At 40.5% G+C, this 24,480-nt stretch overlaps 1 protein-coding gene across 1 annotated transcript; it reads right to left on the reverse strand.

Moving 5' to 3' along the window:
- Positions 1-180: 180 nt before the first annotated feature.
- Positions 181-22,338, reverse strand: LOC136011476 (protein zyg-11 homolog B). Its single transcript, XM_065673326.1, has 14 exons — positions 22,225-22,338; positions 16,135-16,300; positions 12,596-13,350; positions 9,872-10,012; positions 8,443-8,619; positions 8,215-8,279; positions 7,488-7,587; positions 7,355-7,405; positions 6,583-6,744; positions 6,428-6,475; positions 5,704-5,901; positions 5,558-5,610; positions 4,813-4,910; positions 181-2,168 (listed from the first exon to the last, which is right to left on the reverse strand). The coding sequence occupies exons 1-14, from the start codon at positions 22,225-22,227 to the stop codon at positions 1,978-1,980; spliced, it is 2,208 nt and encodes a 735-aa protein (XP_065529398.1). The 5' UTR covers positions 22,228-22,338; the 3' UTR covers positions 181-1,977.
- Between the last annotated feature and the right edge of the window lie 2,142 nt (positions 22,339-24,480).

Here is a 24,480-nt window from a genome sequence, read left to right on the forward strand (position 1 = left end):
TTACAATCTCAGTACTTGCTGGTTGCAGAACTTCATGAAGGGGCAGCTTCACCATCTGACTCAGACTGTATCACATTCATATTGAGCTGCATCTAGTAGAAGACTTCCCTCCACACACACACACAGTTTTAGTTAAGATGCTTCAGCAAGTTCGCCTATTACTAGGAAAAAACAATACTGTAAGGAGAGTTGTCATCTTTATTTTAAAATCTTGTAGCAATTGATTTCTTTTCATTCTACTAACACCAATTTTGACAAGTTTTGTGTGCCATTTCATGTAACGGAAAGTTCATAGCAGAAGTCCTATAGCAGATAGCTCAGAAGGGTGGTAGGTAAAGGCTTGCAGGCCCAATTTCATTTTTTAAACCGCCTTCATACAACCAATTTAATTTTTTCAAATCAAGAAAATTGTATATAACCAGATACACACATGAAAATTACACAGGCCAAATTATACTTTCATACAAAAAGCAGTTCCACAACATTGACTAAATTACTGGATCAGTACCTTTTGAAGTTACTGAAATACACAATAACTAGATTATTGAAGACTAGAGGTGATGTTTTTATTTGAAGGATGGGGGTTGGGAGAAGGAAGGAGTTAAAAATAGCAAAATAATGGTCATCATGAAGCAGCCATCCCTGCAAATAAACTACCAAACATGTTTTCTTTTTTAATTCATTACTAATGTATTTACAGAAGTGTCTCTGCATATCAGTCAGTTGCCATGGAAATATGGAGACTAACCAGATAAACAAAAACAATACCTGAAATTAAACTGAATTTGAATGGACATGCAGTTTGCTTCCATCACTTGCATTTTATCAGGCATCTGTATGCTGTGCAATATGTTTCATTCAACACATCACTGAAACCCGTAGAAAGAAAGAAGTTGTTACAATTAGCATCTTTATGTAAAATTACACACTCCACAAAAAGCAATTGACACAGGGCTTACATAGAACATTGGGTGGTATTTTGCATTGTGATGACTTGGAAATATAATTCACTGCACAATACTGACAAAGTATTTACAGAAAACAACAGAGCAATCATTAGTCCTATAAATAAGGTGACCAAATATCCTGGGCCTCTTACGAAGACATGCAATCCCCTTCATGATGAAGACAAGTCAGTATTTTGCTCTAATGAGCCTTCTCCTTTCCCTATCAGTGTTCTGAAAACCAAAGATATCACACACAACCAAAAGCAGTCAAACAACAACAAGACCTCCTTCTTGTTATCAAATTTAAAATCTCAAGCTTACCTCATCCTTTCAGTATTGTCTCATTTTAATCCTGTTTCTATTGCTTTACTTTAGCAGGTTTCCCCTTTCCCTGATTCAGTGCCGGTTCTCACCTTAGTAAGAGCAGGGAGGGCTCAGGAGAGCTGAACTGCAAAGAGGCATTGTTCTAGCAGCCAGGAAAACAAAAGAACACAGCTTGCAGGCAAAAGGAAAAGGAAGTTGAAGACCCTGCTTGTATTTAGAAGGGTTATGAGACAATGGACATTTTGGTCGCCTTAATTAGAAGTCTCTTGTAACCTGCATGCATGTACCTTTGTTTTAATGTGTAAAAGTGTTGAATCTCACAACCACACACAGTTCTGTTCAAACACCAAACTGGTAAACAGTGTCATGAAGAGCAATCATAGGGATGAAATAACTTTCTCTCCCAGAGGTCACAAAACAAGATATTCCTAGAAGTCTTTTTTCCATATCTGTACAAGCCCCTATCTTTGTAGCCAGCACTAATCCTAGAGGTGTGACCAGCTCAAGCAGTGACCCTTTACATGTTGCATATGCGGTTGCCATTAAAGTTGACATTCACCAACGGTTACCGTACATGGCTCTGGGTACCACAATTATTGGCAAATCACTTTAATGGTGACCACAGTGTTACAAGTTACTCCAACTACACACACATCAGAAAGGATTATTACAGAGACAATACTTTACACTCCTATACCTGCAGCATTCAATTTGGTTTGTTCTGTTGTTGTTTTCTACAGGGCGGTGGTCTCCCATGACGCATAATGTGTTTTTCCAAACTATCTAGGATGGCAATAGCAATCCTCTGGACGTGTGGATCAGTCTGGACGTTTTCCTTGATGTTGTATAAATGCTGTAAACCACCTTCTTCAATTAACATGCTGCAGTATCTGGCAGCTGTAATAAGATTTAAAAAAGAGAATTAAAACCCATTACCTAGGATCAATGTAGCAGATACTGGAAACAGTGGTTCAAATCCACTTTCATCTCCTAAACAAGGCAGAATTTAGGACACTCCCTAAAGTGTCTGCAGAAATGCACTTGTACTTTACCAAGTGACAAGAGAACAACAGAGGTGTTTGGCCAGGACTCCAATCGTAATCAGGTGTGCTTCCATGTCTGTCTTAGCTGACTGAAAAGTGACCTGTAATATGCATAGTATTTCCTCTCTCCATCCACCTCCTCTACAGGTATTTTAAGTGCATATCTATTTATTTTAAAATACTACAGTATCTATGAGTATCCAGGTAAAAATATCACCTTTACCCAAAACATTGGTACAAAAGTTACCAGAAAATGGTTTCAGATACATCACATCACTTGAACAGGCTTGTGTGAGCTAATAGGACCCGATTCCTCCAAAACCAGTTTGCCAAACACTATTCATGGTGCCCTTCAACTAGTTTGAAGCTGCTATGAATGACTTTTCAGGGATAAAATAATACAATCAATAATGAAAGTGGAAAAAAGTATGAAGTTGAAAGCATACCTGCATCAGCTCCAGTGTTATGTGCAAGGACCAGGTATAAGAAGAGCTATACGTTTAATGTAACATGCAAGCTTCAGAAGTTGTTACATAAAGATCAGGAGGACTGTAATGCGATCCACAGAGCGTTACCTCAGGTGTGCCCTATTTCACCATTCATCTCAGTGAAGCAATACCAGAGCTGTCTAAATGCTGACATTAATTGTTCCACAGGGGATCACATCTACTGCAGTGCTACTAATATTTTTGTTGTTAGCTCATATCATACAGAGAAACAGCAAAAGGAGAAAAAATAAACAAGAAAAATCAATCCCATTAATTCCAGACTACTTTTCAGCTAAAAAGAGGAAGTAAAACCAGACTGCATCTCCTCTCCAGGACAAAAAGCTTTCTTAGTGCCAAGCATCAAATAAATATATTTCAAAATTAAATGTATTTCCCCTCAGTAGTTTACCACATTTGGTTTCTCTGCAACTTAGTCCAGAAGCTTCCGGCACCAACTACCATCAGAACTAAACTTCCCAAATACCATCCTGACCTCAAATCAGGAGTACACAGAGTACTTCCAGCCTCTCCATTCTACACAGCAGTTACTACCAACACAAACCTCTGTGGCATGTTGAAAGCTCAGAGGTTACACCACCACAAAATAGGTGCTAAATAGAACATATATGAGGTCCGAAGAGAAATTACAGGATCTTCATCAAAAACTGTTATCCAAGGCCTGACCAGTACAACAGCTTTGTCAGAACAGTCCTACTTCAACATGGGAAAAGCCCTCACAGTGCTTTGCACTTAAGTGCAATTATATAACAAGCAGTGTTTTAGTCTGATCCCAAATAGATGTCTTCTCATTGTAAAAATAATGGTTTATGGGGCAGGGGTAAACAAGCATAAATATACTGCTGTCAGGAAGATTAAAACAGCAGGCACAGAAAATACGTCTAATGCTTCAGAGGAAAGCTGCTTTCTATCTGGTAGAAGTTTATGATAATACATGCACTCATATCATAGAATCATAGAATAGTTAGGGTTGGAAAGGACCTCAAGATCATCCAGTTCCAACCCCCCTGCCATGGGCAGGGACACCTCACACTAAACCATGTCACCCAAGGCTTCATCCAACCTGGCCTTGAACACTGCCAGGGATGGAGCACTCATAACCCCCCGGGCAACCGATTCCAGTGCCTCACCACCCTCACAGGAAAGAATTTCCTCCTTATATCCAATCTAAACTTCCCCTGTTTAAGTTTTAACCCATTACCCCTTGTCCTGTCACTACAGTCCCTGACGAAGAGACCCTCCCCAGCATCCCTATAGGCCCCCTTCAGATACTGGAAGGCTGCTATGAGGTCCCCACGCAGCCTTCTCTTCTCCAGGCTGAACAGCCCCAACTTCCTCAACCTATCTTCATATGGGAGGTGCTCCAGTCCCCTGATCATCCTCGTGGCCCTACTTAATGTCAAAAACAGAAAGGGCATGAAAAGCCAGGAAAGTTTGTTCACTCCTACATTTAGGTAGTGTCCGGGGGGTTTATTTCCTTTCCCAACATTTGGGCATTTCATCACATACCCCAAATCATTTTACAAACAAGACACTGGTGTTCTCATTGTGCAGATAGGAAAGACAAATCGAGTTGCACATAACAGCAAGTTATTGCAAAAAGGTGGTTAGCAATGAGGATTACCTAAAACTTGTATTCTGATAGTGAAGACATCCCTAACTACTGTATTCATTGCTCTTAAAAGAAATTTGATGCCCACTATTAATATTTACATTTCTGAGTAAAAATGCTTTGCAAGCCAAAAACTTAGTTAATCTTAACACACATCTACAGTTTGGAATGAACACTGTGCATTTAACAGTGAAATTCCAGTAAATAAAAAGGATATAAAGAAATTCTATTACTTTCCTCCCCTGCTCCATTTAGCCAAGGCCTAAATGTAGTCTTCCCAGAGGATTAGGAGTGAATACCCTAGGAATTCTCATTTTTTCCCCATTTAAGGCTAGTGAATAATACACAAATTTTAAGGGTGGTATTATCTTAATACATACGATTTTTGCTGCAGACGTGCTGCATGGCCCACACTGCCCATAACTGGACACCAGGTGTCATGAAACAGCCAAGCAGTGGAAAAAATGGATTAAAAGACCTGTAAGAAAAGGAGAACAGCAACTTACTTTACTACTAGGTATTACTGCTTCAGAGGCCACACATTGTCTATGCATTCAGCTACAGGTTTAACTAGGAGACAGTTGGTAAACTAGTTTTAGATGCAGCAGGCAAGCCTTTTAATGTTTAAGACAATTACTAGTTAAAATCATATACAGTGAGTTAAAAATCATATACTAGTTAAAATCATATGCTTTACCATAGCATTTGGATGCCACCTGCTCCTTAAAATCAGAAGGAAAGCCAGTGGAAATTACAAAGACTAGATGGGCAGTAATTATCTAATTGTACTTTCTGCCCTCAAGCTTCTTTATCTAGGACAGATAATGCTAACCTAGAGCTCACCAGCACAGCCTTACTGGTTAGTCTTTGTGCCTGAATCTTTTAGGCATGCAGCTGAGTATCTTTACTAGGAACGTAGCGGAATAATATTACATTTGTCTTTTACAGGAGTCCTTAACTTTCTTTGGTCACAAAGGGAACATGAACACACTATGTATTTTAAGCCAGTAGGGGTTTTTCCACTGGAGAAAACCCATGTCTTGCCAGCAGTTCACTCTGCTGTGGGAAAAAGTTTTAAATCTGCTTCATTTTATTTTCCAGACTCTAAAGGAAGACAAAAGTTACCTGTAAGCCACCATCTCACACTCCGGGGTTGGCCAATTCAAGATTGCAGAATGCTGCAAAACACAGAACCAAGAACACTCATTGTTAAATACAAACACTGAAAAAAGTATAAAAGAGTATGATAAAATTCACCATCATTTCTGTACCAGCTGTTCCAGGAGAGATGTCCTCTGGCTGCGGCTTAATGTCCAGGCCTGCTCTCCTCGAGATATCAAATGAGCAATAATCCCTGCTGCAAAGTAGCTAACTTCCACCTCTACGCTGTGCAATAATTTACTGATGTGGTCTATAAAGTCCTTCCACATTAATTCAGAATGGAGTTCTTTAACTTCAGCTATGTTATTCTGGAGGGAGGAAAAGAAAAGAGAAAATGTCAAAAGAAAGAACACGATGTGAGTGAGATAAATATTTAAGATGGACTACATTGTGTAAGTAAACACCAGGATGAGATCTTGATACATCCAGGTGACCAGCAGATGCCAAAATACTAATTCTGCTTTTGAACACTTTCAGTCTAGTGTAGGAATTTACCTCAAAACAAAGAGGTTTTTTTCATTAGTAATTTAGGCCATTAGCATGCAGATTACACTAAACTAAAGGCTATTTTTAACATTCTCAAACACAATTTCAGCAGTGCACAATTCTGAATTCCACTGATTCTCAACCTGCTCTTTGCATTTGAACTCATCTGAAGCTTCTGTCCTTTCTTAAAAGCTCTTTCTGTTTACTATAACCATCAATGTCAACATAACTAGTGCTCTTGGAGAACTGGTGTAACAATCAAAACCAAATGTCAATTGTGATTAACAGGCACTATAAAGATTAAAGAAGAACATAAAAATACTAGGCAAGTTTTCTTTTTCATCTCACCAGAAGTCCAAGAACTTTCTGTTGGATGGATGATTCCGAGGGGAAAGACTGTGGAACAAAGAAACAAACTATAGGTAACCATTTCTGTTTATTATTGAAACAATGTTAACTATAGACATATGTTGACAACCCACCACCAAAACTGTACTCCTTACCTCTAAGACTCTCATGAAAAGTTCTAGCCCTTGATTTTCAATGAAGTGCCGACATGTTGTTGGTGATTCATCAGTGAGGTTCCAAAGTGCACTCAGTGTGAACTTGAGGGTAGTGTCTACGAGATTCTGATTTGTTTTCTGTTTAACTATTTGTAGAAGTTGCTGAAAAAAGAACCAACCAAAAAACCCAGTTATGGTTGCATCCAAAATAATGTATTAGCTCCTCTGCTTCTTTCTGCACCAACTGGGGTAATGCATAGCAAAGATCTACATGTTTAGGGTCAAACTATACAAAACCAAAACAGCTATCAAACTTTTTACCTCTCCTTTGAACATGGCTGCCTGCTAGATGAATTCCTTTGTTTTCATCATAATTACACATGTAGTACTATTATAGATGGCACAAAGCCATCCACAGAACTTTGGATTCCGCATGAACATTGACAGCACTAACCATTTACTTCGAATATTCTCTTTTTGAGCATCTTTTATCTGACAAATTAAGAGATCTCTTGCTATTTTACTTTGTATTACTTGTGTCCAATTTCCCCCCTTCGGTTTCTTTTCATCTATGCCAATATGTCTCATTGCTACTGTCTCTGATACTATCTCAAACAAATTCTCTAGGCTTTTCCTTCTAAAAAGATTTCAAATGAACACAGGCTAATGTGTTCTGAAGAATTCTATCTCCTTATGCACCTTTAGGAATACTGTTTGCATGAATAGCTGGAGAGGACGGTATTTCTGACTGTCAGGAAAGCATCCAACTTACCCTAACAATGAAGAGCTCTGCGCCAAGCTGAGCTGTTTGCTCTGTTGAAAGCTGTAAACAAATAAAACCATATCAACAATTTTGTCTAGATTTTAGAAATATTACTCTATAATCACAAGCTTGTATTTTGTACCTTTGCAGCAAGAATGGAAATTATGGCTACAGCCATCCTTTGCATGTTTTGATCTTCATGATTACACAGCCACTGCATAACAAGTTTGGCTGCTTCAAACCTGGAAGTTGAGAATAATGTCAGTTTTTCAGAAGCCTCATTAGTCTCAGTAAAAGAAAGAGTTACAGAGACAACGCATCAGATAGAAATGCATACAAGACAAAAGAAACTGGAAGTATTATGCCTTGTACCAAAACAAAGTAGAAGTACACTGTGAAATTACAGGTACTGCATGAGCCTCAGTCAGCTCTGAGTTGTCTTTGGGTCTCTTCTAATTATACATCAAAGTGCACAGGAATTACTTCCAAAGAAGGAGGAAAAATCTGGCACAATCTTCTGAAGCATCAGACCAACACACTTCAAAGCATTTAGGCAATACGTTTAAGTAGAAAAATCTCTACCAAAAGCAATCCCATAGTTCCTCAGAGAAATCCTGACTTGCGTTACACACAATTAGTGATAGACCCATCCAGGTGAAGTAAAAAAATACCTGTATACCAAAGGAGTTTCAGACCGATAATCAATTGTAAATTACAGACCCAAAACAATATAGGCCAGACAAATCAAGCACACTGGAATGATTTAAACTGAGCAAAATTGAGACCAGAAACAAACCTTCCTAAAGAACAGTAACAAAGCCAGAATATTCTGCAATGCTACAACTTGCTGTAACTGACATAAAACTTGCCTGTTAAATGGAACATCCTGAAGGATTCTGTCACTGCATAGTGAAAGAAGGCAATTCTTTTGTAGCTGTGAAGAAAAAGAATTACTTCATCAGATCCATACATACTTCAGAGTATCTTGCTATGAATCATTACATGTACTTCTATGAGGTCATGAGATGTGGAGAATCCTTTTAAGATCCAAAAGAGACAGGGAATCTTACAGAAAATAAAGAAATGTTGTCTGTTACCTGTTGATGGTTTGGGAAGTGTTCCATGGCTTTGAGGAGCAAGTGAGTGACATCAGCCAGAAGTCGCACAGGCATACCTGCTGCTAAATCTTGCTTGGTTAGATTAAAGACACACGCACTTGCTGCTAACTGCACAGGCAAGTTGAGGGGGTGATTTCTCATTCCAATAACCACAAGCTGAAACGCAAGAGTTTTGCCCACGTTAGTTCCTTGACATTTGCGCACATACCCCAAGAGCGATCCACTGTTGCTTGAGGCCACAATGACTCACAGCACCCAATTTCTGCCTCTTCTCCCTTTCACTTAAGGGAAAAATCCATCTGGTGTGATTTTAGATCTCAGGAGGAACACTTCCTTCTGCTAAGTGATGCAAAGTTGACAACTTCTATTTCTCCAAGTCCTTTTGCACAGGTTATGGCAGCCTGTCAAAAGAGAGGCTGCATGGAATGCAAGAGATTCCTAGAAAGATCCAGGGTTTGCTATACACACACTGGGATAAAAACAACACCAAACCCTTTCAGAGGTGAATGAGGCAGGACAGTTTCTGCAGTGTAATGGTAATGATGTAGTTGCTTGTTGTTTGGAGACCAGCAATTTCAGATCATATCCTAAGCTGCTAGGGCAGGAGAGGGCTTTTGCAGCTTCTTCCTGAAGCTGAAAACATAATTTTAACTATGTATGCTGATTGGGGTCTAACTCAAGAAAGCGTTTTTCATACTGGCTATGGATTGCCAAAGTCTTTTTGATACTGAAGCCGGCAAATTCAAGGTCACTTGTTCAACATGAAAGAGGACAGGAAAACAAAAATCATCTGTCCTACTGATGCCTCTTTTTACGATCACAGTAAAAATCAAACCATCTCTGGTATTCTACACATGTGAAGCCAATGTCTAGAATGAATTTCTAAGAAAATTTCTAGGATTTTCCAAGTTAGAGCACAATATAGAACAGTAATGGTAGTTATTCACTTGCTGTCATACCAGATGGTGACAGTGGAAAGAGGTATCACTGAATGCCTTCCTTGTTGTTACTGTTTTCTAAGCATCAGCAGAAGTCGCTGTTGTACCTGGGGAATAAGACTAGACAGAGCTTTGATTTCACCCAGTACAGACACGTTCTAAGGACAGAATTCAGCATCTGAAGACGACTTTGTATCATCTTCAAAATTACATGGAAAAAAATTCAGATGCTACTAAATTTAGATACTATACCTTAGTTCAGATCAATTTTACTTAAAATAAAACACTACAGGGCATCTTCTATTTCACTGTTTTCTAAATAGTTAATTTTTATCTATCATTACAATTTCAATCATAAAAGTGACATTCAAAAAAGGTTAAAGTTTATAAACCAGCTTATACCAGGGTTTGAGGGCTGGGCTCAGCTTAAGGAACAATGCATGACAATCACCAAAACTATATTCTTTTACCTTTAAAATTTCAGGCTTCGTTTTTTCCATTACATGTGTCAGGCTGAATAAATGAAAAAGTGCTTCTCTCACAAAGAAAGCCCGTTCACTGTAACGCTTCAGTGCTTCAGAAATCTGCGTTTCATTTGCTTCCCCTGACACCTATGAACAGAGAAATAATCTTTAGTTCCAGATGTGATCATTTTACTTTATATTTGTTCTTAACAAAGTGCAAAGCTGCAGTTTAAAAGGTGGTAATATTTTTAACCAAATACTTCAGTAACCCAATGATTACTTTATCAGGCCATCTTAATCCAGAGCTACACAATCTTCAGACATTCTCCATGAAGAAGAATCCACATTATAAGCAAAATTAGGCTTCAGTCATGTCTTTAAGCAGAACTGTATGAAACTACTAAGTAAAAGCAGCGCTTCATAATTAAAAGCCGTTTTTGATGCACCAAATGCCTAAAAGCACTATTTGTAACTGAATGCTCTGGGAAATGCAGCTGATAAACTGATGAAGATGGTATTTCAGCTGTAATTTGCTGGCTCTGGGTTCTAGCTCTGGCATTAAAAAAAGGTATTTCCATTCTTTGTCTACATCAAGTTTCCTGTAAGCTGTAACAACAGCTTGCCAGCACCCTATTAAAGAACTAAATCATGCTCTCTGCAAAAGAGTTCTTAAAACCAGACCTTAGACACATATGAAAACTAAACAATGAGCTAAATTCAGTGACGACTGAATTAGAAGCTATGAGCTGTTAACTAATAAGCCTAAATTCAGACTATCAAATCAGCAACTAGCTGCAAAATTTTCCACTTCCCAATCTGCTGTATTTTCCACTTAACTCTATTTTATCTACTTGATAACTGTAAGTTGTACTGTTTGTTCCTCAGTCCTCCTAGTTAATGAATCATTGCTGCAATCTCTGGGTTTTTTTAATTCTTAGGGAAGTATGCAGAACTTGTTCTATTTACTGTGCCATGTAAGGAAAACAAATGCTCACAGATTAAAGTGTCACATCCTTTGCATCCTGTATTGTATATATGTATTTTTAAACTTGCTAGATCAGGAGTATATTACAGCCTTGAGAGAACTGATACCATGTTGGATTTTGCTTTATATTCTCTCCCGATTAGAACAAGGCAATCCTATTTACTGACATGTTTTGCAGCCAATTATACACTATATGAAGAATTTCTACTTGGGCTGCATGTTCTCAGCAGTAATGTCTGCCTCGTGTTCCATTTTCAAGGATTTTCTATAACCAAATTCCACAGGACCGCTGGAAAGACAGCAATATTTATTTTTGCTGCCTGCATGAGTGCTGTGTCCTGTGTAATCTTTAGCAGTACCTTAACTAAGCAGCTGAATATTGCTGAATATTTCAGTATAGTTACAAAAAGAAAGGAAAAACCCCAGTCACTGCCTACAGTCTCTTCTTTACATTCTTGACAGCTATGCCTTAGAAAAGTATTAAAAAATGCAAGCTACACTGCTACAAGTCCATCATGATTTTCACATTACTAGAATCTTCTTCCTTCCTGCCTTTTCATAGCACGGTCACTTTAATGAAACACATATTCTAATAGCAAGGATTACATTTAATTACTTTATCCAAACATGAGGTATAACTTCCTGATGCCATACATCACCACGCCAAATGGGAACTTTCCTTCAACAACTGATTTCAACATTCATGCCGAGCGCTATCAGCTGTGACAACTCAAGACATGCTGACATTAACAACCCTCGAACGTTCCAGGAGAAAAAGATTACACAACTGTGTAGCTGTGTTACCTCACTTACCTATAACAAGGGCATTCTGCATTTTAAAACTGAAGTGCAAAACTCAACTTGCATAGGACACAGACTAAGCTATGGATACACTATGCAAACTCTTCCTCATACCCTCTGTAGTTTCCATCATCCTCACAGCACAGCAGAAACCAAAACTCAGAGTCAAAGATGATTTACCACTGACAGGTCTAAAACATCACTTTTTCTTCTTTAATTCTGACTCCTTCATAGCAGGAACAGGATAGGTTCATTGTCCAGTAAGTGCATGCATAATCTACAGAACAGGGACAACATCTTGTTGCCTGGCACTAAAAGATAAATAAATGCACTTTCAGCAAGCATCACGTCATCCTATGGGGCTAAACAATTCAGGATTTGTTCAAGAAGAGGAAGTTTTTCATCCTAAGTAATTGCTTCTTACATGTTCAGCACCAAAAGACCTTTCAAGATGGGGAGAGGTATTGTAATAGGAAATAGAAGTGGTGATGGAGTACAACAGCAGCTCAGTTATTAAATTTTATTATATCTGCTGTGTTAATCATGAACTGCTCAAAACTCATGCAGATTCTACCTCCACCTCTTACATACTGCTACTATGCTGGAATCAGAGAGTATTATTCCAGTAAATGACTTCAGACTAGACAAGGTTCAGCTCTCTTAGATCTGCTATGTTAAATCAAGACCTAGGGCTCACTGAAAAGGCAGAGAAAATAGATGTTTCTTACAATAGTATTATGTAAATTTAGCATTATTCATGCCAGAGTCAAGTAGGAATTTGACATAAAAGTCAGTAGTTACAATTTTAACAGTTAAATAAATTACAGTTAAAAAACGAACCTACAGCCTCCTTCTGAAACACCCACGTACATTTGTTACAAATGGTTAGCTCTCTTTTTCCTGCACGTTGTAATTTTTAAGGAAAATTAATTCCCCCACTTAACCTTTAGGTTTCCTTCTCCCGTTAGGAATTCTGAGTAGCCAGCGTCAGTAGCAAGCAATCCTACAAACTGCATTGTGGGTCGCTGCTGAATAAATGCTTCTACAGCTTTATCTGTCACATGTTTTCTTCCAGAAATGTCCAAAGACACAAGGTTAGGCAAGATGTCTTTCTGTTCCAGTAAACGAAGAGCTATGTCTGATGTGAACTGTTTGTCATCTGAAATATCAAGGTGATTCAGGTATTTTAGTTCTCTTATTACATCCAGAATCTGGGTTGTGGTCATTTTCAAGCATTTCAGGTGGTGCATGGTCAAAGACTTGAGTCGGTCTTTGCAGGTAAGAAGTGCTGTTATGTCAGTGACAGAAGTGTTCGATATATCCAGACTTTCTAATCTAGGAAGTGAAGCAACATCTGCCAAGTCCTCATTGTAGAACAGAACATTGGTAATACTCAATGCACGAAGCCCAGACAACTGACTGAAGCACCTCTCGTATGGGTCTTCTAAAGAAAGAGTTAGTGAGTTCAGCACTAAGCATTGCAGATTTTGTTGGATCCATTTATTGCTGCCAAGTCCACTTATAATGTCTGTGATTGTTATATCTGCATTCACCCCAGTAGCATCAAGTTCCACCAGCTTGTGATGGCAGAATGCTTTCCGGAAAGCCACAGCAGAGATTTTTGCCTTTCGGATACAGGCTCGTTTCAAACGCATCTGGTTGCCCCTGAAGATGCCCACGGTTCCATCATTCAGAAGCCCTGTTGGAAAACAGCATTAGTGTTTGGCTCCAGTGGTACAAAACATCACTTCAAGGCTACAAGGTGTTAACAAAGAAAAATAACTGCAAAGTAGTTTCTCTCAGATCTTTAAGACACAGGTCCCTAAAGTTTATGTTTCAGATTCCACTTTTAAGATTATGATCTCACCTTCAGTACTTTCCAGGTTTAAGACTAAGACAGATGAATTAAGATGTAGTATGCACACATTACCTGTTTGGTTCAGAACATGGAACATGCAATAAATAAAATGTGGATATGATTCCGAAGCATTCAGCCTGCTGCCTGCATTTCTGGATTTTCTCACTGAACCAGTTAGAAATGTGCTAAAAACAGGATTTCAACATTTCTGAAAGTTATTCTTCTCTCGTCAACCTCAAAATAGTATCACAGCAGTCAATGACCAGCCCTCATCTTGCTTTAACTCAATTGACTAATTCAACATTTGACTGAATTCGTAAGTAGAATCAATAAACTAAACTGAGATAATTAAGTTCTATATATCCCTCCTGAAGAAGGTAGGAGTGTTGCTCAGGAACAAGCTGAATGTGAGAAAGAATCCTAAGAACTGATTCAAAGAGGACTAGGAAGGGGTGGGAAGGAGAGAAAGACAGCAATGAAAAAAGGAAATGAAACAATCTTGTTTGAGATTATCTTTTTGCTCTGTATCACGAATTCTGCATAAGTAGTCTTTTTTTTTTTTTCTAGCATATTGGCAACATCCTAACTGAAATAATACTTCTAGTTCCATGTACAAGATTATCCCAAAACGTATTGAGGATACCAAGATTTCTTACTCATATCTTCTCAACAGAAGGATTACTGCTTTATAAAAAGCCATAGGCAAGGGTGAGATTGCACAAGCATTCACACAAAAAGAATAGGAAGAACATGTCCTTCTAGTTTCAATCTAGAGAGTTATGTCAGCACCCCGGGTTTTTATCGCCCATCTTCAAGCATTCCAAACATAGAAAAAGAACTGAAAATGCAATATAGTTAAATAAAAGCATAATTTCCACTACAGTTTGGATTTAAGTCACAAGCTAGTGATTTTCGCTGTGACAAAGTCTAATTAACACTAAGATTTGCAGGCCTTTCCAAAGAGCAAAGCGTGTACGTATTTCTGACAAAGTAGCTGGGGCACTCTCCTTCTGCAGAGAGAGCAAAAGTATGGGGTGAAACAACTGGTACCCAGCAGAACAAATTATCATTATTCCATTTAATTTGTTAAAGTACTGCTAAATTACTTCTCTTTCTTTTTCCATCCTTTCATTTAAGGATCAAGCTAAGCTCTCTCCCTGGTCTACCTTAGCCACATCCTGTTGACCTGGCATACTCTTTTTTTTATCCCATGCCCTGACACAGTGTTTAGGATGTTTCAGTGTTTGGAACTGCCTGCATCACTATTAGTACTGGTAATAAGCTTCTGGTAATTCACAGAATCACAGAATGGTTTGGATTGAAAAGGACCTTAAGATCATCCAGTTCCAACCCCCCTGCCATGGGCAGGGACGCCTCACACTAGACCACATCACCCAAGGCTCTGTCCAACCTGGCCTTGGAACGGCCAGGGATTTACCACTTCTTTGGGCAACCTGTTCCAGTGCCTCCCCACTCTCACAGTAAAGAGCTTCTTCCTTGTATCTAACCTGACTTCCCCTGTTTAAGTTTGAACCCATTGCCCCTTGTCCTGTCACTATGGTCCCTGATGAAGAGCCCGCCTCTGGCATCCTTGTAGGCCCCCTTCAGATCTTTGAGGCTGTTGTGAGGTCTCCACGCAGCCTTTTCTTCTCCAGGATGAACAGCTCCAAATTCAGTTTCCTTGAATCTGATTTCTTGGGACTACTCTAAAAATTACATATCAGAAAATTCACATATTTTGAAGATGAAAGTTTTTTGAATTTGCTTTTCTTTAGGAACATTCCTTCTGTTGTATATGACTAGAATAACTTGGGAAAACTAGAATGCCAGTTTTTGCACAGTAAGACCCAATTAAATCTGCACCCATAGGACTGCGTGCTTAGTCTGTTTACAGTAATTTTTCCAGTGTCATATTTCATCTCTTAATAACCAGGATCCTCAAGGAATGGGTCTCCTGCCTCTCTTTTACAGAAATCTATACTTTCACTCTTTTTATGCTATGAAGCTTTTATCGACACATTTCCCTTTGTCATGCTTAAAGCAAGCAAAGGAGAGGGCAGCCCTCTCCTCAAAGATGTGCTGGCAGAGAACATGGTAGGCCAGTACATAAACCCTAAGACCACTACAAGATACGTACACCGCCCTTGAAACTGACTACTTTCGAGCGAATAATTCCACTTCAACAAAAGTGCTAGAAGTGATGAGAAGCTATTTTAATTAAAATCACAAGATCATTTCCAAGCTTAATCACAAGGACACACAGTAAAGAAAATTCAATTCATTGCTCTGTGAGAGATATTGATATTTGAGTGCTGCTGGAAGTAGCACAATCAAATAGTGGTGGGGTTTTTTTCAGCGATAGAAAGAAGATCTATTAAAAGGAGGTTCATTTGAAGGAACATTAAAATCATAAACCCAAGATAAAGGGCTCTCTATTTAGAACCATCTATATACATGTCAATGCAACATTGAGCTGAAGCTGTGGAAAAACAAAAATAACAAATCTTCTGCTAAGAGATTAAGGAACACAGTTTTAACAGCAGATTCTACTCCAAAATACACCAGAACTTCAGCAGCACATTCCAGTAAAACATTTTCACTGATCCCACAAAGAATTGTTTTTACCATGAAATGCCATTGTCTGCAGCAGTCGATCAGCCACTTCTTGAGGAAACATTCCTGGCTCCTGCAAGCACAGTGTTCCATCTTGCCTTTCTGTGCAGAACTTCTCTAGGTTGGCAGTCAGGAAATTCAAACAGATATCAAGTAAAGAATAAGGAGAAGCTTCCTCCTGTCATATGCAAAACACAATGAAACAAAGGAGATTTAGTCAAATCATTCTCTCCATCTACAGATTTTCCATTACTCTATAATGTTGGCTTTAGGCAAATCATTATTACTTGATAGTCTGATTTTCCTTGGAGCAGGCAAATATTAGAAAAGGAGACATCCCCCTTAGAGCCTTGGGTCACACAATAAACAACCGGCCAAACTGATGGGCAGCCTCTTCCTCCAGTCACCCCCAACAACCACAGCTGGTCTGGTCTGTCATGCTGAGCCCTGCTTGCATCCACAGAGGAAGAAAAGTAATTGCTGGTAAGATCATTTGAGTTTATGAAGTCTACTGGGAATTAAGCAAGTAAGACAGACTGAAAGAAGATTTTAAACCAAATTTTACTTCTTGATTTAAACTATTTCTTTAAATCTTTCATTTAAGTCAACTCATATTAGAAGTCTACTACCGACATACATTAGAAACGCAGAAAAATTTCATATATTGTTATGAGCAATTTTTGATATTGAAAAGGGCACTTAGAAGTTTATATTGAAAAAGGAAACTCAAAAAGAGCTTTTTTAATTCCAAATTCTGTGTAGCAAAGTAACAAGTATTCCAGTACTCCTTATCTACTTACAGATACCAACTTCCACCTTTTTATGCCAGGTACTTAAAAGTCATCTACAGTACAACCCAAGGTACAAAAGACAAGGCAGAATATAAACTTGAACTCTTCTTCCAGAGTTTGAGATGGTACAGTGATACATGAAAACCTCAAAGGTTTTTTATTCCATGTCTAATAATAGTCTACTGTTTTCAGCCACACAGATTAATCAACATAAAGAATGAGTCGCCGCACTGTGAATCATCCCCAGCACTACACAAAAGAAGGGCGAGTGACTGGTACATACTCCCCCAGACAATATTGAAAATAACAGCATCGACTCTTGCCAGATCTCATCTGTAGGAAAAACTGCAGCTTCCTTTTTACACTGACAGTTCTGGATAATTTCACCTAGCTCATTTAATTTCTCTTTGTTGCTTTTCTTGCCTCCTATGCACATCACAGAAGTAGTGATATATATGAAAGGTTATATAGAAGAAATATAAAGAAAATGACAGAAATAAGTCTTCCAAAAAAAGGTGCATATATTTGGAGACTGGGAGGGACCACTTCAGGGCAAAGATGGAATGGAACTTATCTTTAATGAATCATGTACTGACAGCAGTAAGAGACTGCAGTTTAATAGCAGCTGAGGACTTAAGTACAGGTTTGGGAACCAGGAATTCCAAATTATTTAAATACAAGCTCTTTCTGCAGCTTTTGACATGCAACTTCCAACTCTTTTCACTCCATTTTCCTAAGTGATTAGGTTTTGGGCTTCTTGTTGGTTTTTCTTTTTAAAGCTTGATTATTACATTTTATTGTTGAAGAAACAGATTTTACTTTGTGATGCAACTTGCTTGTATTACCACAAAACAGCAATTTGGCTGCCTCCAATTTTAGGCTGATATGAAAAGAAAGGGCAGACTTAGGAACTCTGAACATCTTTTGTTTCTTTATAAAGTGCAACAACACCTGAAGTACTCCTAAACAGAAAAAACCTAACCAATTACTTTAAACTAGTACATTTTTTCTTAAAGGGGAAGTTTCTCTTTTTAACTTGAAATTAGTGCACACGCTCAGGATTTGTGTGGCAGCTGCAGATTCAAACAAAAATTGGAATCCTTACTAAAAGGCAAATGAAAACTATTCCCACTGAGAGAGACGTCCTCATCTCCCATTAGATGTTGTGCTTCTAATTTGATGCTTAAACATGACAAAACCAGAATCCTGCCTCTCTTCATTCTTTCTGGCCCTGTTCTGCAATTTCTGCCAGAAAAATTAAAACACTTTTAGGTATCAGGGAGCGAACTCCAGTGGGAATTTTTAGCCTTGCAGATAGACCACTAGCATATGACTCAGAACACTATTTTTTCAACCAGTACCTCTAACCAGCCAATCTGTAATTCAGAGAGATCGTTTTAATTCTCATATGAATTAATCGCTTTAGAAGTCCCTGCAGGACATCTCCATACAGTAAAGGAACAAAATCCACAAGCAGGGATCAGTTACACTTGCAAACACCACAGAGCCATTTTTAACTCCACCTATACCAGTTACAAGGAGACATTTGTGATGTTTCTTCAATTTTGCCAAAAGGCTGAAGTAACACGCCTCAGGAAGGCTCCTGAGGTGACCTGGGTAGATAGGTGAAACGTTTTTATCTGTATCTAATGAAACCCCTTGACAAACATCATAAAACGATTTTCTAGACTGTCTGCTACTGAAATAGAACAGCGTGAATGCAGCCTGTAAACCTTTTATGTGAGCTTGTGGCATTCCTTTCCTGAACTTCCCTGTACTTAGAAAGAATATTGCCCAGTTAAAAACCTCACAGGAAACGTTGCCAGTTGTATTTAAGATCTTAGGTTAGGATTTAAGTGGCTCCTTTCTCTAGTTATGCTTTGAATGACAACTTGAAAAGAAAGCTGGTGCTTCTTTTCAGCTCATTTCACTTTCTGGTTCTAATACCCCCGAAAAGACACTAAATTTGTGTCCTGTTAGCTCAGGATTATTGTTTTTAATTTAATGACGATCATCCGGCAATATTTGAGTAGAAATTATTGTGTGTATTTAATTTCTTCATAGCCATCTTAATTATCTGGTACTTTCATGTTACCTCATAGTTTCTTTCATTCTATCAAATTAATTCAGTGGACAGAAAACAAGTATTAAAATAAATTCTCCAAACCACAGAATTCTGCATTACATGATTCAAGTCTGGGCATCCTCATTAGCTAAAATGCTTATTATAAGAGAAACGTGACACATAAAAAAAAACTGGCTTATGGAATAGTACAAAAAAAAAGTAGAATAATTGCATTTAGATGGGCTTTTTTATGGCTTATTTAAATTAATTCTTTTAAACAGGTAACTTTGTAATGTCCTTAATATAACCAAGGCAAACAAACAAACAACCAAGTGTCCAGGGAGGTGAAGGGGGAGTAAACTGCATGGCTACTGGCATCTGACAGTAATTCAATACACTACTGGACTGAAATGCAATATCTACTTCAACATAATGTTACCCAGGTCAGCTTATAGCTCACACACTAGTGCAGTTGGAAAGGTTCTCAAAAAGAACACCATCCTCCACATTTTCTTTTAAAAACTCCTTGAATCAACTACAAATATTGCTAGAATATATTTAACCTATATTTCAAAACGCAGCTAAAAAGAAAAAAGAGCTTAAGGGGATGCATTAAAATACCCGGAATAAGTTAGAGGATCTTAAACCAGATATTATGCCTAGATTAACTGGCTGAGGGTGAGTATCAAAACAAAATCCTGTTCCTTTGGGGAAGGATCACCACGCAACCCCCTGATTATGTAACAACAACTAAAGAGACAGCTTTAACTCATCTTTTCTATCAGTAATTCCAATCTAACTTCACATAGCAATCAAATTCCACTGCTGTGTGGGCCTGTCTCACTATACGTATTGTGATCCTACCAGCTCCAGCCTGAAACATTCAGTTCCTTCTGGCTTTGTGTCTTAAGACTCATTAAAAGAAATAAAACCTTTTCCATGGGTAGTTTTTTTGGAATGGGGGTTTCCCACCTCAATAAACCACTACAGAGCACTGGAAAACAAATACTACTTTCAGCTCCAATAGAGCCTCTTCCACAATGTACTCCTCAATATTCATACCCAATTGCAGACTCAGTACGACAAAACCCAACTGCGTAAGGTCAGTGTACACCAGGCCCATCTGTCTTTTTCCCTCTCTGAAGTCCCAAAGAAGGAGATGGAGGGCAGGAGAAGGGACTTTTCAGACTGTGGCAGTTATTTCTCTCAGAGTTAGCAGGAAAATAAGAGATAATTTAGAGCCTTAGCTTTTTGTGTTGGACAGACCATGTTTCTAACTGCTTTCCACATCTCCATAGACCCAAAACGTCACTTCCTTTTTTAAATGAACATTCTTAAAACCAAGAAATACTAACTCAGCAGTCATCGAAATTCTTCTGGGCACTAATAAAGGCAAGTGAAAAATAAACAGTTCTGTGATTTACGTTACGAAGAAAACTTTACGATTATCCTACTTAAACAGGATGAAACCGATACAGGCAATTTATTAACGAGAGTCAAGGAAGGTTATGCTACATTAACTATTCTGGCACGAGTGGGAACTGATGGTTGCTAGCAATACAAAGTTGGCAGAGATCACGAAAGGTCTGAAGTTAAGTAGTGTCACATTAAAACTACATAGTAAAGCCATGTACTGCAAGATCAGTATCAAGAACTTCAGATATGAGTTCATCTATTGGAAATGACTGAAGAACCTGAATGGTTCGCTTAACCACAAGAAAGTAATGTGAGGCTGCCAAAAAAGTCATCAGGAGAAGCATCAAACCAAAACAAGGACGTACTATGACATTTTTAAGACACTCTGAGACCTCATGGGGCTATTTATGTTAAGAGATAGCTGCACCATTTCAGTCTGAACAACACAACTACTAGAATGCTGGGGGGGATTATCTGGAGTAGGAAACAAAACCGGCTTTCTCAGGCCAGTAGGTTAAAAAGGTGAGAGATATGAATGCCACCTATAAATACAGCACAGTGAATCAAAACTATAGAAGAAGAAAAGCTACAAAGGTCAAGCACAGCGCCAGCACAGCAACAAAGGTGCACAGAAACACCATGATGCAGAATTCTGGCCATAAATTTACATGTCAGTACATAAGTCCAAAGCATCAAACAATGAAGCTCTTCCCTCAACCACTGAATAGAATAGCAGGTGCAAAAGGTACCTGTTTTAAAACAAAATAGTTTATTAGGGGACTAAATAAAATAAGGCTTTTAATAATAAAAGGTGCGCCTAGATAACCCAGGAAGTTCCTGCTACTCCTTTAAAAGCAAAATATGCACACTCATCTCGAGGAGAGGAGCGACCAAACCAGCAACCATATGTTCTGCTCCAAGGCCGGCCTTCCATAGAGAAGGGCTGTTTCTCCAGCGCCAGTTTTGTCCAGCTCCATGCTGTAAGAACACGCTGCCACACATCACACCGCTCAGCGAGGCCCACGTACCGTGCATGCCACAAAACCCGTGCTCTCGGAGGCACGGCTCCTTCCACACAGCCCCTGGACAAAGCAAGCTGCAGTGGGGAAGCGCAGTTGGAGGGCTGAAGGGCACCTAGGCTGCCGGGAGGCATGTGCTGGAGGAGGCAGAGATGGCTGTCCTGCCCTGTCGTGCCCTCCATGCCGGCCGGACGAGGGGCCCTGCCCGCCGGGATACCCTCACTCGTGTGTGTCGAGACCCCGGCCGCAGCCGCTGGTCCTCGACCCCAGCAGATGCCGTGCGAGGAGCCGCTCAGCGGCAGCGAGGCCGGGGGGACCGTGACCCTCGCGGCGCGGCGCTGAGGCGATGCAGGGGCGCCACGGGCAGGGCTGAACCGCTGCCCCCTCGCACTGCTCCAGCCTCCGCCCTGCCGGGGCTAGGTCGCCCCATTTATATAACCGGTTACACAAGAGCGAGGGCTGCCGGCCCCGCGAGTGCGGACGGCGAGGAGCCGCCGGGTCGTCCCCGGTTCTGCCCCTCAGTGCGGGCAGGGACGCAGGGCGGGAGGGGGGGACGGTGAGGGGGGAAGAGGCGCGCACTCAGGGCCCACCTCACGCTCGCTGCGGCCAACGGCCTCCCCTGCCCCGCGCCCGCCTCACAGAGCGGGGCCCGCGGCGCCGCCATAACGGCCCCTTCACCTCAGCGCCCCGCCGCCGGGCTCTGTCACCCTGAGGCGGGGGGCAGCCTCTGCCTCCCTGCCTGCCTTCAGCTGCACGACAGCGAAGCCCACCCGTGCCCTCAGAGGCTGCCCGGCCCGCGGCGCTCACTCACCATCGCGGCGCTGGGAGCCGGAGGCGAGCGCCCCGCGAGCCGGGTCCAGGAGCACGGCTCCTTCTTTTTTGCCTTTTCCCCGTTTTTTCACCTCCCCCGACCTGGAAGTGAACGTCCCTGAGCCGGCCGGGAGGCAGCGCCGAGCCCGCCTCCCTTAAAGGGGCCGCGCCGGGAACGCGCTGCCTGTTCGGCGGGTGAGTGGGAAGCTTCAACTGCGGGTTTAAGGATGGTGAAGAGCAAAGTGTGAGGAGAAGGGGCTGTTGCTCAGCAAAACGCGTTGCCCCCGCGCGTTAAGGGGTGTGCGAGACCTTCCCTGATGCCAGGTTGTTTAGAGCTTGGGGCGAGCTGCGCCAGGGGAGGTTTAAATTGGGTATTAGGAACAATTCCTTCCCCAAAGGGTGCTCAGGCATCGGAACAGGCTGCCCAGGGCAGGGCTGCAGCCACGGCCCCTGCAAGTGTTCACAAACTGTGGAGACGAGGCCTCAGTGCCATGGGTTAGTGGTGGCCTTGGCAATGCTGGGGTAGTGCTTGGACCTCGCGATCATAAAGGTCGTTTCCAACCTGCTTGAGTCTATCCGATGATTCTAAGCAAGAGCAAAGGTCCAGTGGGTCTGCCCAAGCAGAGGCTGCAGGGGACTGAAGCAGTGCCTTATCTCCGGGCAGCCTCTCACAACCCAAAGTTCAATGTCAGCTTGTTGCTCGCAGACCGACCTCTCTAATTTAAATGTTTCCAGCACCAACTAGTTTATTCTGGAAAGAGGAATCATAACCTGCTCCGGGACAATAGGTTTGGGCTCCTGCTTCAAAGTTGCACAGAGCAGCTTTGCCATAAGCTTTAATACAAAATAATTCCAGGTTTCAGATGCAGTAGTCGGGGTGAAAACGTGTCCCCCAACAAATACATACTATAATGTGTTGTTAGCAAAGAGAATACAGTTATATTTTTGTTTCAGGACACAAAGTAGACTGATACAGTTACCCTGTCCAAGTAAAATGACATTATAAAGTGTTCACTGTTAAACCTTTCAAAGAATTGCTGATCCTACATGCAGCAGCTTTGAACAGTAGCTGTTTGCGAGCCAGCAAAACACATAAATAAACATTAAGGAACAACTGCTGATACCATTTATGTTTCCCTCATTGCAAGATGACAAAATATTCTACAAATACTATCAATTTTGCCTGTTTGGGGACCACATAACTACAGTTACAGTTCTAATTCTTTAGATTAGAATATTGACGTAGAAAAAATAAGTTACATGGGCAGGATCTGACAAGTGACTGGTTCTGAATTTAACTACTTAAAAATCTACTTTGCTTAGAAGAAATAATGCATATAATTATGTACACAGAGAGTGCCTCAGATTAGGAAGGGGCTTGTGCTGTTATTCTCAGTCCATTACGTGTTCCTTCCACATCCTGGTGGGTTTTGGAGCTCTCAGGCTGTTCTTTCCATACCCATTAACAAATTCACTCACCCATTCCAACCTCGCTCCTTGTACGGAGAGGCTGTGCCACTGGCTTGGCACTGATTCAACCTTGGCACCAGAAACTGCACAGACAAAACCCCAGCGAGAACAGACCACGCAGGGATTTAAACCAACACAGTCAAAGGAATTTCCACCAAGCTTCTGCAAATGGAAATCTTTCAAAGCTGGATTTTCAGGGAAATAGCATTGCTGGTTCCAGAGCAGCTCATCTTCCACAGGCCTTCTCCAGAGCAGAGGACTGCGCACAAAGCTTTCCAGGTGGCGGTCAGCATGGACCAAACTACATCCATCTTCTTGGTTTCTTGTGGACACATCAGTGGTTTGGGTTAATGCATTCTGAAAGCCAGATTTTAGCTTCACGTGGACAATGTGTGTCAACTCCAACCCAGATACTGCAAGGTCCGACGAGTTTTAAGGAAACACTTGATCAGAAGTTGCAACTGGAATTCCGGCAGCACGTCAGCAGGTGGTGCCGCCAGTCCAACCGGCAACCCGGTTTCTTCCTACGGGAGCCTATGAACGGGGTTTATTTACCCCAAGAGCTCGCCAAGCTGGCGTTATGTTACTGAACTGATCTGGGACAAAACGTTCTCAAATAGTCTTCAAAATTCATTTTAACTCAGATGTCCTTTGAAATTCATTTTAACCCTGAGCAGTTGGTTACATACTTTTATAATGTCTCAGAAAACAGACGTTTATAACACTCCATTTATGCCCAAAACTGCTGGAATTCAACAGCATGCGGCATTTTGTGTAGGTAACCTTG

This window comes from Lathamus discolor, chromosome 3 (assembly GCF_037157495.1).
Source record: "Lathamus discolor isolate bLatDis1 chromosome 3, bLatDis1.hap1, whole genome shotgun sequence".
NCBI classification, from domain to species: Eukaryota; Metazoa; Chordata; class Aves; order Psittaciformes; family Psittacidae; genus Lathamus; species Lathamus discolor.